At 45.0% G+C, this 16311-nt stretch overlaps 3 protein-coding genes across 4 annotated transcripts; 2 read left to right on the plus strand and 1 right to left on the minus strand.

Moving 5' to 3' along the window:
- The first annotated feature begins 301 nt into the window (after window positions 1-301).
- On the plus strand, window positions 302-4138 carry wash1 (WAS protein family homolog 1). The gene is made up of 11 exons (XM_037254097.1): window positions 302-616; window positions 1102-1242; window positions 1320-1431; window positions 1606-1752; window positions 2084-2220; window positions 2345-2480; window positions 2617-2806; window positions 2875-3030; window positions 3153-3311; window positions 3675-3743; window positions 3807-4138. The coding sequence occupies exons 1-11, from the start codon at window positions 609-611 to the stop codon at window positions 3947-3949; spliced, it is 1398 nt and encodes a 465-aa protein (XP_037109992.1). The 5' UTR covers window positions 302-608; the 3' UTR covers window positions 3950-4138.
- Window positions 4139-4423: 285 nt separating this feature from the next.
- Window positions 4424-11232, minus strand: ddx11 (DEAD/H (Asp-Glu-Ala-Asp/His) box helicase 11). Of its 2 annotated transcripts, XM_037254096.1 has the most exons (28): window positions 10936-11230; window positions 10579-10717; window positions 10295-10510; window positions 10150-10236; window positions 9839-9975; window positions 9714-9771; window positions 9526-9633; window positions 9040-9127; window positions 8642-8844; window positions 8493-8567; window positions 8284-8361; window positions 8144-8190; window positions 7993-8072; window positions 7878-7919; window positions 7741-7808; window positions 7423-7461; window positions 7219-7357; window positions 7027-7152; window positions 6852-6964; window positions 6691-6763; window positions 6161-6264; window positions 5916-6065; window positions 5762-5830; window positions 5580-5683; window positions 5404-5488; window positions 5251-5326; window positions 5023-5177; window positions 4424-4949 (listed from the first exon to the last, which is right to left on the minus strand). In XM_037254096.1, exons 2-28 carry the CDS (start codon window positions 10705-10707, stop codon window positions 4917-4919), a joined length of 2682 nt encoding a protein of 893 aa, XP_037109991.1. In that variant the 5' UTR covers window positions 10708-10717; window positions 10936-11230; the 3' UTR covers window positions 4424-4916. The 2 variants fall into 2 exon arrangements, with proteins under 2 accessions (XP_037109991.1, XP_037109989.1); XM_037254094.1 differs by having other exon boundaries at window positions 7741-7919; window positions 10936-11232.
- Window positions 11233-11328: 96 nt separating this feature from the next.
- On the plus strand, window positions 11329-16074 carry fkbp4 (FKBP prolyl isomerase 4). The gene is made up of 10 exons (XM_037254098.1): window positions 11329-11683; window positions 12419-12563; window positions 12644-12786; window positions 12970-13090; window positions 13163-13319; window positions 13576-13750; window positions 13819-14004; window positions 14245-14388; window positions 14766-14861; window positions 14931-16074. Exons 1-10 carry the CDS (start codon window positions 11591-11593, stop codon window positions 15027-15029), a joined length of 1359 nt encoding a protein of 452 aa, XP_037109993.1. The 5' UTR covers window positions 11329-11590; the 3' UTR covers window positions 15030-16074.
- Window positions 16075-16311: the final 237 nt, after the last annotated feature.

The following is a 16311-nucleotide window of genomic DNA, read 5'->3' on the forward strand; positions in this document are numbered from 1 at the left end:
TGATGCGCCATTACGCACAGAAGGCACGATCAAACTTCAGGACAAACGCGCACCCTACAGGCCTCAAAGCAGAATAAATCGCTTTTGGGTTCACGCATGTAATAAACGGTGCATTGAACCACAGTCAAAATGTAGTCATGAATTAAATAAAAATAAATGATCAGAACTAATGGAATAAAACGAACAATTAACTATTCAATCTCCATTGATGCAGTCGGTTTGCCTATTCACTCAGTAGGAAGTGGATGGCTTCTTACATTTCCGTGGGCACATAAACGCCACACACGGAAATACAGGGGGGTCGCGTCCATGTAATGTGTACATTGTGTACACCGAGCGTTTCCACCAAATTGCTATCTTGAAAGTGTTAATAAGTTAACAAATTCAGTGAAATAAAAAAGTTTAAATTGGAATTTGTATATAATTGTTATGTCCTATTAGTGCCTCTCGAGGTAACTGTCAGAAACATTTCCGAGGGTACCTGAAGGCAACATGGTGAAGTCATATGACACAAAAACGCACGAGCAAACAGACTGTTGTTATGCTAGCGCCGTTAGCCTAGCATTTTTCCAGTCTATCTATATGACCTGGGAGTGTTAATAAAATTGATGGTCAGGTAAGGCGTTTGTTTATAAAAGAGTGCTTTTCAAATTGTTTTATACAATGTGACTTTTCGTTACCATCGTTGTGAAGTGCATAGCCTTTGAATCGTCACTAGTGTTTCGAGTAGAATATTCCATTTATCGCGTGTGTATTTTGAATGCGTTCAATGTGTGCGTGTATTACCTCTTTTTAAAATTTTACTGATGTATACAAAGGGTTGATAAACTGAAATGTTGTCATGGGGCCATCATGATTAGCAGCAACACATGATCCGGTCATGTGTTGCATGTGTTGCTGCACACATAGTCTGGAAACAAACACATTGCAGCTCAACTTTTGTCAATACTGTCCATCAAATTAGTTGACTTAAATCTACAAGCTTCACATGAAAGTGAAAATATGTGAAGTGGTCTTAAACCAATTGATTTACTTTCCCGCAGTCCTAACCAGTCAAGAGAATTGAGTCATTTGGGTCTTGCTTCACTATTTGTCATAAAGGATGACCCAGAAGCTCTGCCTGGAGGGTCAGGTGTACTCGGTGCCTCTCATCCAGCCGGACCTGAGAAGAGAGGAGGCCGTTAACCAAATAGCAGATGCATTATTCTTCCTGGAGACCATCTCAACTGACATATTTAGGAGGTAAGCGCCACACAAATTTACTTGATATTCTCACTTGTCAGATCTTTATTTTTGCTCTCTTTGCGTGTTGCTTTTAGAGTGTCCGAGAGTGTCGAGCAAAATCGCCGCCATCTGCAGAGCGTCACCGACCGAATCCGACTGGTTCAGGCTCGCGTTGACAAAATCAAAGGCAGTAAAAAAGCCACCAAGGTAAAGTACCAAAAAATAGTTGGGCAGACGTGACTAAGGTTGTGTTTGAGGACAAAGGTGCTGCCATAGTAGTGCAATCTGGTTGTCATGGTAACATTGGAAGACCTTGGAAAATGCTTCAGGTTCTGTAGAAGATGCATTGAACACCTCCTTCAAAAAGCTGTGTGTTTCCAGGTTTTTTCAAGCGCAAAGTACCCGGCCCCAGACCGACTCCGGGACTACTTGTCGATCTTCACCGGGGCCGCCGACCCCTCGACGCAACCCCGTCCGCGGCAAAGAATACAGAACAAACTTCGACCCTTTGACGAGAAGACTTTACAGGTAATCTGTGAAAAGTGTTCCTGATCTTGAGATACCTGGGAAGTGTAAACAAAAATGCACAATATATCTCTGTTAAGAAAAAGAAATGCACAGTGTTTCCCTTGGTAGCACTGCTTTGTTTTGCAATAAGATTTTTTTTCCAATAGTCTTGTCTCGAGACAAATGAAAACACATTGTGCAATTTCCTTTGGTGCACAAATGCATTATTCAGTTTCTGGGGGGGGGGAAAACAAACTTAAAATAGGTTCTGCATAAACATTTGCTGGTAGGTTCGATAAAAGTAACTTTTTTTTTTTTGCTGCTTTTCACCTTTTGTTTGTCTCCCTGGCAGGAGAAGTTGGTCTACTTCCCCGTGTGCGCAGGCAAAAAGAAGAAGTCAGAGGATGAGACGGAAGAAGGGCTGGGTAGCCTTCCGCGCAACATCTCCTCCGTCAGCTCCTTGTTGCTCTTCAACACCACAGAGAACCTGTGAGTGCACACACACACACTTGTCAAAAGAATAAAAAGTGCAAATCACAGCAAACTCAACTTCAGTACAGTAACTTTGCATCACATACATTTTTTCATTCCCTCCCTCGATTGTGTTTTGAAGCTACAAGAAGTACGTCTTCCTCGACCCTCTGGCGGGAGCTGTGATCAAGACGCACACGGCCATCGAGACGGAAAAAGAGGAGAAACCTTTTGATGCTCCGCTGTCCATCACAAAGAGAGAGCAGCTGGAGAGACTGGTAAATGAACTACAGCGAAAGTATTGGGACACCCTAACTATCAGCTTTTTTCCCCCCCCCCAAGATTCATCCAAACATGCTTGACATGCCTTAATGTTCTAAATCCCACGATGATATTTGACCATGTTTTTGACAGACGGCAGAGAACTACTTCTACGTTCCAGACTTGGGTCAGGTGCCAGAGATCGACGTGCCGTCATACCTGCCGGACCTGCCCGGCATCGCCGACGACTTGTCGTACAGCGCCGACCTGGGGCCCGGTTTCGCCCCGTCGGGACCCACGCACAACATTCCCGAGCTTCCATCCTTCTCCGAGGACAGCGCAGGTATTCAAACAGTAGAAGGCAGTGGGAACCCAGCTCGGGTGTTGCTTGACTGACCTATTTTGTTTCAGGGGATCACCCAAGCGTTCCTCCTCCCCCACCGCCGCCGCCACCTCCTCCTCCAGCTCCTCCTGCACCCGCCACTCCTGCTGGACAACCGCCGCCACCACCACCTCCTCCTCCACCACCTCCTGCAGAAATCACTCCAGACAGAGTTCCTAGTTCAGGTTTGCCAATCAGATAGGAAAAAAATGGACATCACACACAGGCCTAAGTGATCATTATTTCTGTGGAACTCGATAGAAATGGTCGGGAGGGAAATTAAAATAAACCTCCCTCAACCCCGTAGGCCCAGTACCCGGCGCCCCCGGCGAAGTGGTCCAGCCCTCAGACGGCCGAGCCAGCCTCCTGGAGTCCATCCGCAATGCCGGCGGCATCGGCAAAGCCAAGTTGCGCAACGTCAAGGAGCGCAAGATGGAGAAGAAGAAACAGAAGGAGCAGGAACAAGGTGGGAATGTTTTATTCACGGCGACACCAAAAGCAGCTTTTAGCACCGCCGATGTGCAATCGAGAGCGGAGCATAACCAGCGAGTAACCTCGGGTTAGCAAAACCACACAATCTTTGTATTCACGTGTTTAGCGCAGCCGTATTTCAATGAAGAGAATTCAAAAGTTTACAAAGATAACAAAGTAAAACTCCAGAAGATGCTTTTAGACCTTCTCACCATGAGGTCACACTCGCATCCGATGCCACTAGCAAACACTACCTTTTGATTTCTTTTGACTAGAATAATTTGAGCCTTTTCTCCTGTCGTAGTCTGTGGTGTGAGTCAAAAGCCTAACAAATGATTTTTTTGCCGTCTCTGGGCAGTCGTAGCAGCTTCCAGCGGCGTCGACTTCATGTCCGACCTCTTCAACAAGCTGGCCATGCGCAGGAAAGGTATAAAAAAAAACGCAAGTCTATTTGAGGGAGGTGAAAATGACACTCCCTCTCTCCCGTCAGGTATTTCTGGGAAGGGTCCAGTCGGTGGGGATTCAAACGAGTCCCCCGCCAGTGCCGGAGGAGCCTTTGCAAGAATGTCAGACGTCATCCCTCCACTTCCCGCCCCGCAAACGGCGGCAGATGACGACGACTGGGAGGTGTGAAGAAGTGGACCGTAAAAATTCAATGCACTGACAGTTAAGGTTGGAACATTTTCTCATCAATTTTCATGGGAAGTTGAGATGGGGAATTTTGGAGAAGTGCCATATTCTAACAAACATTAACATTTTGCCATAGGGCAGACAGATCCATGTACAAAAAAAAAAAACCAATTAAAATGTATAACATTTCAACAACTTTATTTGTAAGTAGAAATTTTATAACATTTTATTACAGTCAATTCTTTCATTGACGAGTTATGCTTTCATTTCATGAATTCCTGGTTTATTCCTGTAGAAAGTTTCCATCTTTGAAAATTGGTTGAATTTTGCATCCCTGTCGATAATATAAAAGTAGTTTGTTCGAGATAGAAAGGTTTAGGGTTACATAACATTTCACTGTAAAATGGTCAGTCGTGTTTCTGCATTTCACCATGAGTGGAAATGCTCGTGAGAGTCGTCGACGCATTTTACTCACACGTTTTTTTTTCTCCTTCTTCAATAAGCCAATGTTTGCATTATGTAACAATGCACCTTCAATATTTAATGTGGCAAATGAAAGCCGTGCAGCAGTGTAGGCACTTCAATAATTCAGTTGGACACGCAGCATTTAGAAATGTTCCAACAATGTTGCAGACTCACAGCGGATATAAAAAGTCCACACCCCTGTTCAAACGTTTGTTTTTTTTGTGATGGGGAAAAAAAAAAAAAACAGACGGGGATGAATCATTTAAAACCTTTTTCCTACAACTCATCTGACATGTCAATTGAAGAAACATGTTGAAGCTTTTAGGCAAGGAAAAATAACAAAATGAGATCATTTTATAACTGGGTGTGGCTGTGTTCAGACAGACCAATCGCATTCTTTTTCCAAAACTATCAATCAAAACATATTTGGCAAATACTGGTTGCGATCGAAGGGAGATTGTTTAAAAAAAAAAAAAAAAAAAATCTGCAGGACTCTGGATGAAAACTAGGTGAGTTTTTGCTTCTTCTCCACAAAGAACTGAAAGAAGAGAACATTAGGCAATGAGAATGAATACGCGGTACCCTCAAGAGATCCCCACCATGCTCCTCACCTTCCGCAAGGCTGCGAACGCCGGGCCGAAGCTTTGGTGCGTTCTGGTGTGACTCCGGATCCACGCAGGAAGTTTAGCCAGAGTGCCGGGACGAGAGTAGCGTCGGTCGCACAGCACAATGGAGGAGTAGTCACCACGGTGACGGATAGCTCTGCCTTTTGGGGGACGAGGAAACATTGATGACGAGAAGTTTAACAACCAGTGGATCCATCGTAAGATTTATCGAACCTATCGATTGATTGACAGCTTTCATGCAGAGGTTTTCTATTAGTGCTTGGCCTGGGCTCTTCCCTCCACTGTGAGTCTGGAATGTTCAAAGGAGACATTTTGTTACCATTTGAGGCCATTTTAAGATGTAAGCATGCACGTATGGAGTCTTACCAGGTGTTTGTCCAGGTAAGACATCTTTTCCTGCAGTTCTGGTGATTTGATGTTGGGATAAGGCATTCCCACCATCACCACACACCTGGAGGAGACAAAACTCTTGTCGTCTCCGCTCAATCAAATTTTCTCTTGCAAGAGTGACACGGCCAAAAGCGGATTCCCAAAAAACATACCTGCCGAGGTCGTCGGAGAAATTGATGCCCTCGCTCATTTTCCCGCCCACCACGGAGAACAGCAGCGCCCCCGTTTGGTTGCCGCCTCCTTGCTGAGTGCATCTCTGTTAAGACGGAACATTTAAGCCACACCCCCGGAAAAAAATGGCGGATGCGCATATGGAAAAATGACAGCTCTTCACCTGGATACAACGAGAGAACTCGGCCAGCACCTGCTCCACCTGGTTGGCCTTCTTGGGCTCCTGGAAAATCTGGAGGAGAAAAAAAAAATCACATTTGGCTTTTTTAATGTACATTATATAAGCAACCTGGAGACGACTCTTTTCCTGAGCCTACCTTCTTCTTGTTGGCGAGTCGGGTCAGAACGCCAGCAGACTCCCAGTGATCCACAATATGCTTTGAGTACTCGTACGACGGGAAGAAGCACACCACACCGCCTGGCACCACGTTGCAGATATTTGAAAGGATGCGGCCCGTCTCGTCCATCTGTCAGGAAGTAAAAGATACAATTGGAACTGCAGGACCTAGAGGCCAATTCCAATTTAATTTCTGTTAAAAAAAAAAAGTATTGCATGTTATACCATGCGAGGCGAGTCTCTGTTTTGGTACGTGAAATCCAACTCTTGACCAGATGGACCGCTACACAGGACGATGGGAAGAAGGTTCTCAGGTGGAATTACGTGACCTGCAGAGACAAAAAAAAAAAAGACATCCAGAATATAATTGGAAAATGCACGACTCAGCATTTGCCCTCATCCCATCTAGCAGTGGGAATTTCTTTTTCCAAGCAGTTTAACAACGATGTCACATCATCGAGTGTACTAAATGCCTTGTGTAAAAAAAAAAAAAAAAAAACTATGTCATAAAACAATCTTTCATAAAACTAAAACAGGATGGGCCAAATGTTTTATTGCTTCGCCTCCCAAACTACAGCTCAATATTGAGCGATGTGACCCTCACAGCTCTTACAAAGTATTGATTGGAGCTTTTGTGAGGACGCAGGAGAATTCCTCCGCTATACTAAACACACTTACTGTCCTTTCCTATAAAAACAAAAATATCGACAAAGCCGTTACGGATGTTTAGTGGCTGTGATGCCCCCGCCACTTACCGCAGGAAAACTCAGCGATACGCTCTTCTCCGACTCCGGCGGAAAACAGCAGCTCTTGTTTGAAGTCTGAAACCTGCACGGAGCAGCTTTTAGCTTCGGGGAATCTTGTTTTTTTTGTCATTTCAGCAAATTTATACGTAAAAGCAGCATCTACTACTCACGGGCTGCATGGTTCCTCCCGCAATAATGACGGACCTGCAGTCCTTCAACACCTGAGCGAAGTGGACAGCCGGGTTCAAGAGAAGGAACTTGACGCTGCTCTCGGAAAGATTTCCTACACATTTGCATATTTCCGTTTACTATCGGCGCCTTTAGCAAACTATTTTAGTGCAGTACCTTGTTTGTGTATGACCACCCGGCCGTCAGCGTTGCTGTTGGTGAGCGCCATGAAGAAGCTCTCTACTTGCATCATGGGGGAAGCAGCCAGTGTCTCTAACGACCCCTGCTGGACGTTTGTAGGAACTGCAGACAAGAGGAGCTGGATTACAAATTTGAAAAGGGGACACTTGACGTCTTTCGACGTCCAACCTGGTGCCGTGCTTTCGTTGACGTGCAAGGACTGAAGGTAGCGGTTCAAGCCCTCCGTGCGCCGGTTCTCCTTCGTGGAGCTAACAGGAGTGTGCGGGGTCATGCCCGAACCTGCGTACTTCTCCACAAAACTACCCAGCTATAGAAAACAAAGATATAAGTTGCGCAGCTCTTCAATGAACTGCTAAACCTCTGCTGACTTACTTTTTTGCTGATCATGCTCTTCTCGAAGTATCTGTGGAGCTAGCAAAACAAGGAGGAAGACAAGTTTTGAATATTACAAATATTTTTCATGACTAGCCTGCAGCAATAAGAGAGAAGTCAGCTGCTGTAGTATTTGTCATTTTTCACAAATGATGAGGATTGTCATCATTTCTGTCTACATGTGTTTCTGCACCATTTGTGGTTTAGAGTTAGGGCGGCGTGAATTTTTTTTGTTTTTTGAAGAACTGTTCATTATCTGCCAAACTGCTGCTTGATGGATAGCAGGGGGGAAATTATATTCATGCTTTAATATATTACCTTAAACAAGTTGATGTTGTCGATTTGAGCTCGAAAAAGAAAGTTGTTGATAGTCAGCATCTCTGTTGCTGGAAAAAAAAACAACAACTTTCTTTTCTGCCAAATATTTGCTTGTGAATGTATGTGTGTTGTCTGACCTGCTTGCGTGCTTTGGCTTTGTGGATTCTGACCCACCTTGCCTGAGGGGGGACGGCATTTACATCACTCTGTGTGACAGCAACGGCTCATCAACTGAAAGACGATTTCACTCACCTCCCAGCGCTCGCACCAGCCCCTCAATCACAAAAACAACTTGTTTGATGTACATGACATTCTTCGCCTTCAGACGGCTCCTTTTAAAGAAGATATTAAAGGAGACATATAAATGCATTCATTCAAACTTCAAAAGCTGTCAGTCACTCACCTGAAGCGTTCAGCATACTGGCTAAGCTGCGAGTGGGCCCGGCAGAGCTGCAATTGGCAATATTGGTGAAGCTCAACTCATGTACAGCACATTTATATAAAAAAAATAAAAATAAAAAAGTGTGCGAGGAGGACGTTTACCTGCGCACCGCTGAGCTCTGCACTGTGTATACAGGAGAGAGTGTCACTAAGGTTGTGAGCTTCATCTATGATCACCACCTGTTGACACAAAAACCAAATTTTTGCGATTTATAGGTCAAATTTGAAAAGGGGTGTGTAGACTTTTTATATCCACAGAGATGAACTGCATGGCAGTTTTAAGATTCAAGCAAGTGACTGCTGTTGGCTACCTGGTCCTTCAACTGAATCCCCGCCGCCCGCCTTGTGGCTTCGTGCAGCACCATCTGATAAGGCAACACCACCAACTGCGCAAACAAAAGTAACTTTTGGAAAAAACGAAGCACTTCCTGATTGAGCAATGACAAGATGAGGAGGATACCTGCGCCTGGGGGACAGCGAGGCGTGTGGCGTAGTAAGGACACGAATGAGTTTCCCTGCCAAGCTTCAAGAGTTGCTCGATGTCGAGGACGCTGCCCAGCAGCTCGTCCCTCATCTGTTGTAGCGCCGATACTTTGTTGTACGGACAGACGCTTTTCGGCGGACCTCGTTTCCTCTTGGCGCCCTCGTCGTGATGCGGCTTTTCTAAAAACATCATTGCACTCTTACAATACGTTTTTTTTATTGTTCTTCAGTAAATTTTGGAGCTCAAGTCCGAGTCCCTCTATTTTGAGTATCTGCCGATACCAAGTGCCGATACCAAAGAAGAAGAAAAAGGGACCTTGGCTTATCAAAGTGTTTGTGAAATATGGATTTTTTTTTTCTTTTCATTTGTCTTACCATGTTTGTTTTTCTGCATCTCCAAGCAGCGGTCGTTGATACGCTGAATGCTGCCCAAGCGGCGCACTTCCTCGTTGACGCAAAGATTCTGCAAAGCGGAGATCACATTTTCTTTCGTGGCAGGTTTCATTAAGTTGCTATCCTTATTTTATTTTGTTAAACCGCTTCTTGGATGGGAGGTAAATAATTTGACTTCCAAAGACCCAGGGCGTCCTTTAGGCAAATATTTTGCAAATATTTTATGTAAAATTAGAGTACAACCTTTGATGTTATGCATGCTAAATGTCTAACGTATATTCACAACTGTTGCTAGCTAGCTAGCTAAGAACGATACATAGCTAGCTAGTTTAGACAGGTCGTACCTGGCAGATAGTTTCGGTTTGGTAGGAAGGTAGTTTGAACAATTAGTTGGTTTGTTAGCTAGGTAGGCTACTAGTCTGATATATTTGTGTTATTTTAGATTAGTTATGTGGTTTAGTTTTTCACCTGCCGAGAGCCCATTATGACCAGACGGATGTCCTTGCTGAAGGGGCTCTTCTGGACCTCGTGGACGAACTGAGCAAGCTGTGAATGTGTGCGACTGCAGTAGTAAATCTGTTGAAACACACACACACACACACACACACACAACATCAGTGTGTGACGGGGCTAAATGATGCTATTGTGTGGGAAACCTTTGTGACATGCTCTTCCACTAACTCGTCGTCATCTTCTTCTTCAGCCACACTGAATCTGAGTAGACATCCTTCTGTTATTGTTTCTAAAGTTGCAAGTTAAGCCCACACACATATACACACACCTGTTCTTTGACTTGGACTCCTCATCGCTTTCATACTCTGCGATAATAAGATCCTCGTCATCTTGATTTGCCTCAGCGCCGGTTTGATCCTCTTTACTGAGCTGCAACAACTTGAAGGCTTCGTCCTCTTCACAGCTCTGCGGAAAAACACAAAAGACAAAGAATAGACTTTTAACAGTCCACTTGTTAAGGACCAGTGCAGGAAAAAAGCTTTACCGGGATTTACATCTGGATCAAATCTATCGTCTCCTCTTCAGGAGGTAAAATGTATTCTCTTTTGGGCTTGTTGTGCTAAAAATATTGGAGCTTACCTTTCTTTTCATTGCATACTTCAGTTGAACATTGTTCCTAATCAGTTCTAATCGCTCCTCTCGCTTCTTTCTTTTGATTTCATCCTCCTAAAGCACAATAAAAATAGAGTCAACTTTAATTGAGACAAGGCTGACATTCCCTCACCTTCAACTTTGACACTAAATCCCGTTCAGCCTTTTTCTGCACAAAACTGCTGATCCAGTCCGGCTCTGCAGACGAACTCTGGGACGAAGCATCTGGGTCGGATGAAGAAAGTGAAGTCTCGCTCTCCTGCAGCCGGACGGCCGCTTCTTCTTTTCTTTTGTTGTCAAGGTCTGTCAGCCAGCTCAGCGCTCCGCATATAAGACTCAGAGATTTACCCTGAATCAGAGGGAGGACACGTTTCAATTGGAGATCATCTTGAACGTGTGTTGCTGTGAATTACGTACCGTCCCCGTGGGGCTTTCAAAGATGCCAACTTTGCCCTGGTCCAGTGCACTGTACAAGGAGCGCATGAAATCCTCCTGAATGGTGTAGGCCTGGTATGGAAAAGGAAATTGGGATCTGCCGTTTTCCATGATGACGAACCTGATGGTGACATAACACGCTTATAAGGAACAACTTATTGTAGTTTTGCGGTGCATCGTTGGAATAGACTTTTTAATGATTGTATGCAAATAGCATCTGGAGTGTCTAGAAGTCTGACATTTCAGTGTTTGGTGAAAAGTCGGCGTAGAGAAGTGCAAAATTAGCAACACAAGCATTATTCTCTTGTGAATTAAACAGCGTCATTTAGCATTACTTACAATCACTTTTACGATCCTGTCAAGTCAAACGTGATTCGCAGCGGTAATCATCCCCGAAATATATAACACCTTTATACGACACATAGAAACGAATTTCTCTGTTTTGACTAGTTTCAACTCCCGCGCCAGGAGGTGGCTAAAGGCACCAAAACCGACCAATAAGAAACGAGCTCAGATCATGTGTGCGCGTTTAAGGAAACACGCAGCACTCAAGGGCGGTTCCGTTGTATAAATGTTGGTTTCTTTCAAGTGAGGTCTTTATGTGCATTTTGGGGGGGGGGATTAAAGCAGGAGTGGCTGATGTAACATGATTAGCAGACATTTGGTTGTTCGGCTTTTATTACTTGTTTAGGACCGCCTTTTCTGGAGATCCCGGTGTTGTTATTTAACACTCCCGGTGCTCGCTTCTTCTCCACCGTTCCTTCCAGAATGCCTGTAAAGTTCTCTTGACAGGGGCTCTCGTTCACGCGTGGACTTTGCACGCTTTGCGCCGCTTGACTCGTCAACGCTTTGCTCGGCGATCTATTAACACGTCGTGTGTACAAGCAGCTTTCTCAAACAAGAGTTAGTCGTTGTGTTGGTTACACCACGTCGACGTTGTTGTCGTAGTTAAAGTCAGGCTTAGGTTTACTGTAGGCTGTTTCTTATTTTTACGATGACCGCCGAGGAGCAAACGGCAGAAGGACACCCCACCATCCCCATGGAGGGAGACGATCTCACACCCAAGAAGGATGGAGGTGTCTTCAAGGTAAATATTCAAGTGGAGAGCGTCTTCCTTTTTTCCCCCTGCAGTATTAGCGCTTGGACTGATAGCATTAGCTGTCGTCTGCTAGCTCCCCCTGGCTAAACGTTTATTTATTGTTCTTAGTTAACTAATCCTCCGAACGTCCAACCTGCTCGATTAAACGAGAGCTCCGTGAACGCCCGAGAACCGTAAAACTATTAAGATGCGATGAGACGCGTCATTGGCAAGTAACCTGTTGGCGCCGTTGAGCACGTGCCAAGAAATCTCGATATTACTCTGTGATGCGATTTCAACAAAAGCGTTCAAAGAAATTCCTATGCTTATTGGTTCAGTGTTTTTTAAAGTTTACGTTTGCTAACAATATGGCACACAAACGAAGAAAGGCAATTTGATTCATATGGTGGTCACGTTAGGTGAATAATCAATGCAAATCGTTATTTTTAGTAATTGAAGGTTTAACAGTAGGTTTATTATCCCCCCAAAATGACTTTCCCAGCCAATTTTGCGGCCAGCTAGGTTGGACGAAGTTCTTTTGATATGTTTTGGTTGAGCATTCCAACCATGTCAAAAGTATAACTTTGAAACAATTATCTCCAATTACGACCAACGCTTTCCAAAAGATTTGTAATGCAAATTTACCAAACGAATGCAAAAAAAAAAAAACCTCCGACAACCTGTTTCTTGAATTACAGGAATCAGTTGAGATGTTCTTATAGCCTGACATCCTTCTCTTTTCAGCTGGTGAAAAGGGAAGGCACTGGCAAAGAGCTGCCCATGACCGGGGACAAAGTGTTTGTGCACTACGTGGGCACCCTCCTAGATGGCACTCGGTTTGACTCCAGCAGAGACCGAGGAGACAAGTTTACCTTTGAGCTGGGCAAAGGTCGGTTTCCCTTGGTTAAGAAAACCATCAACCCGGCAGGCAGACGACCGTGATTTCATCCCTCTTTCCTCTCTGTGCAGGTCAAGTCATAAAGGCGTGGGACATCGGCGTAGCTACAATGAAAGAGGGTGAGATCTGCCAGCTCATCTGTAAACCAGAATATGCGTACGGGGGTCCGGGCAGCCCTCCTAAAATTCCCCCTAATGCCACACTTGTGTTTGAGGTAAGCCTTGAACTCCAACCAAGTTCTCGTCATCAGTGTTGTATTGAGCAGAATCATGTTGCCAGACACATTAACCACCAATGATAATTGACAAAGCAAATCTTTAGTGGGGTCAAGCGGCGTGATCGACCGAAGCGAACAATCTGAAAACAACCTGCTCATCCCGACTGCCTCCACCTGTAGGTGGAGCTGTTTGAATTCCGAGGGGAGGATTTAACCGAAGATGAGGACGGAGGGATTATCCATCGTATTATCACCAGGGGGAAGCCGTACATCAAGCCCAATGAAGGATCCTCGGTTGAAGGTAACCCATTTCTCAGACTCCTTCAGCGAGACCTGATTTGAACTTCATATCAACGCTTTGTCTCCTCTTCAGTGACCTTGTCGGGCAGCTACGATGGACGCGTCTTTGACGAGAGGCAACTCAAGTTCGAGATGGGAGACGGCGAGAGCCACGGCTTGCTGCCCGGAGTGGAGAAAGCCATCATGGCCATGGAGGAGGGAGAGGAAGCTCTGTTTCACATCAGACCCAAGTACGACCTTGCTGATTTCTGCGCTTACTATGCAGATAAGTGTCGGCCCACCTGTTGTGTGTGAAATTACGCAACCGAGTCAAATCAAAACATCAGCGGCCTCTCGAAGTGGCGCATTCTGAAATATTTCTCATCACTGTTTGACGCGTCTGCTGCATGCACCACAAGCACTGATCAATGATTCATTGATCAATACCAATGAATTGGATTTTATGAGGTAGGTTATAAATAACAAATGTTTTGTATTTCCTCGCAGGTACGGCTTCGGAAACGCCGGAAACGCCGAGTATAACATTCCCGGCGGGGCGTCCTTGGAATACAGGATCAAGCTGGCGGCCTTCGAAAAGGTCAAAGAGTCGTGGGAGATGAATTCGTCGGAGAAGCTGGAACAGAGCGCCGTCGTTAAAGAGAAGGGGACGCAGTATTACAAGGTGCGTAACCGAGGGCGGCTCGACTTTTGACTGCGGATATTGTCTTTTCGAATTGTTTTGGCTTTCAGAGGGGGCTCTTCAAGCAGGCATCCACGCAGTACAAGAGGGTCGTGTCGTGGCTCGACAATGACTCGGGTTTTGTCGGGGAGGAAGAGGAGAAGGCCAAAGCGCTGCGGCTGGCTGCGCATCTCAACTTGGCCATGTGCTACCTGAAGCTCAAAGAACACAACCAAGCGCTGGAAAACTGTAACAAGGTAAGAGCAAAACAATTACATGCTCCTTCCACTAGGTGGCAGACGAATTCATCAAATTAACCTGTTTCCCTTCATTCAATCGTGCCATGGCATGTCCACTTTAGCCGAGGATAATAAGATAAAAATCATGACATATCTACATTCAATTGTAAAATATGTTCCAAGATGGGAAACTTTGCACTTTCCTACAGTGGCGCTTCCAAAGATTTTGGAATAAAAGCCCGTTTGCTGTGATTACAGGCCCTGGAGTTGGACGAGTCCAACGAGAAAGCGCTGTTCCGAAGAGGAGAGGCACACTTCGGCATGAAGGAATTCGACGTAGCCAGGGATGACTTTCAGCGCGTTGTTCAACTTTATCCCGCTAACAAAGCTGCCAAGAGTCAGGTATGGCGTCACTCCAGGAAGTCGTTAGACTCGTGTACACATCGTGTGACTTTTGCTTTACTTAATCCAAAGAGTGCGAGGGGGCAGAAAGTGCTGTGCTGGATGACAAAAAATGACCCCCACCTCCCCCATGAAGCGAATAAGAAAACAGTTTCTAAAATGGTACACCGCTGCCACCTGCTGGTTGCTTGCATTATTACAAGTCAACGAGAGCTTAAAGCAGTGATTCTTATTTTCTGCTGTGCCCCCCACCCCCCCAATTCACCACCACGACTTTACTTGTGGCTGTCCAAGTATTTTGCACACCTTACCAATTTGGCATCAAGCAATATGATACTTTATCTTCTTGCCCTGACCTCTCCTCCGTTGTCACCCAGATGGTCCTTTGTCTGAAGCACATGAAGGCGCAGCACGAGAAGGACAAACGCACGTACGCCAACATGTTCCAGAAGTTTGCAGAGAGGGATTCCAGGGTAAGCGGATCAATAGCGAGACTGAATGCGTAACTTTTTTTTTACCAAAAACATTTTGTTGCTTTGCAGAAAGCATCCAAGCAGGTGAAGAGCAAGGAGAACGGCGAGAGCGGGGATATAGAGATCGACAACGCCAGCAAGGAAGCAGAGGGCGATGCAAAAGTCTAAAATGCCCTAAATTCTGACGGTTCATTTGTTTTTCTGATTTTTTTGTTTTGTTTTGTTTTGTTTTGTTTTGTTACTTCAGCCATTTGTGTTTTAAGTGTGTGACTCGGGGATAAGCGAATCCGGTCCGAGACAACCGCTGGCCTGTCTGTTTTCAATGTCCCTCCTCAACATACCAGATTCAACGGATCAGCTCATAAGCGAGCGCCGTAGAACGCCGATCATTTGAGTCGGATATGTGGAAGCGGGAAAGTTCAAAAATAGGCAGGAGAGTGGCTCTCCAGGACCGGACCCGCCAACCATTTTATGTGCGTGTGTGTGGGAGTGTATCAAATTTTGAGCACTGACTTTGTTGGCTCTCTTCCTCTTGCCATCGTTGCCATCTCGACGGCGAACTCAGCGGGCGTGATGTGGTTTTAATATTTGCGTGCTCACACTCCCGTCAACCCTTTCAACCCGCGGCTTTACGAGCGTGTTTCCCAGCTGTTTAACGTTCTGGTTGAAAATTGAAAAGCCTTCGCTGTAAAGGGCTACTCACCTTGCACTATATTTGTTCTTTGCCGTTCATCCAAGCCTCCACTTTATAGGCCTACTGATCAAATTCGGGACAGGGTGGATCAACACTCTGATACAATGTGTTGGAATGTTCCAAAAGTATATACTTGTCTATGTAGCAGGAGGTGGCACCATTTTCTGGGGTGTTTCTTTTTGTAAATCTTTAACTGTTTGAATTCTCCAACAAAGCTGTTTTAAGCTTGGGTTAACCTGCTGGTGCTTTTGGGGGCTAATGACAATGTACTTTTCAGATCCTTCTTTTCCTCCAAAGTGTTGCGATTTGTAAATTTTGTTCAATACGACAAACATCAACTGGAATAGCCGGACGTGAACAAGCATCCACGAGCTTGTTCGACCGTGTATGAAGTGGTCAATAGGACAAAAATAAACTGCAATGTCCGGACATGCGAACAAGTATCCATGATCCGCGAGCTTGTTCGACTATCTTAATTTTTCTGTTTTGTGTATGAAGTGGTCAATAGGACAAAAAAAACTGGAATATCCAAACGTGAACAAGCTTCCATCTTAATTTTCTGTTTTGTATATGATGTTTTGCTGTGTCGGTCTGTTAAAAGGAAAAGCTGCAGTGGGAAAACCACTTGGGGTCTACTTTGTCATGGGTAAAGTTTGTTGTGTTGCAGTTTGGCGGAAGGATACAATAAACAATAGTTACTACCTGCATTGGTGTAAAGTGCCTTCTTGATGGACACCTGAGCGTATGCCTTTTTCA

Source organism: Syngnathus acus, chromosome 6, assembly GCF_901709675.1.
Source record: "Syngnathus acus chromosome 6, fSynAcu1.2, whole genome shotgun sequence".
NCBI classification, from domain to species: Eukaryota; Metazoa; Chordata; class Actinopteri; order Syngnathiformes; family Syngnathidae; genus Syngnathus; species Syngnathus acus.

Bases quoted from the DNA above. Each gene is read 5' to 3' on its own strand.
- fkbp4 (XM_037254098.1), top strand. From the start codon at position 11,591: ATGACCGCCGAGGAGCAAACGGCAGAAGGACACCCCACCATCCCCATG. The intron at 11,684-12,418 runs GTAAATATTCAA...TTCTCTTTTCAG, and splicing joins AGGATGGAGGTGTCTTCAAG to CTGGTGAAAAGGGAAGGCAC. The intron at 13,091-13,162 runs GTAACCCATTTC...TCTCCTCTTCAG, and splicing joins TGAAGGATCCTCGGTTGAAG to TGACCTTGTCGGGCAGCTAC.
- wash1 (XM_037254097.1), top strand. The intron at 1,432-1,605 runs GTAAAGTACCAA...GTGTGTTTCCAG, and splicing joins GCAGTAAAAAAGCCACCAAG to GTTTTTTCAAGCGCAAAGTA. The intron at 3,031-3,152 runs GTTTGCCAATCA...TCAACCCCGTAG, and splicing joins AGACAGAGTTCCTAGTTCAG to GCCCAGTACCCGGCGCCCCC.
- ddx11 (XM_037254094.1), bottom strand. From the start codon at position 10,707: ATGGAAAACGGCAGATCCCAATTTCCTTTTCCATACCAGGCCTACACC. The intron at 8,191-8,283 runs GTAAACGTCCTC...TGCCAATTGCAG, and splicing joins CAGAGCTCAGCGGTGCGCAG to CTCTGCCGGGCCCACTCGCA. The intron at 7,153-7,218 runs GTTGGACGTCGA...TCTTGTCTGCAG, and splicing joins CAACGAAAGCACGGCACCAG to TTCCTACAAACGTCCAGCAG.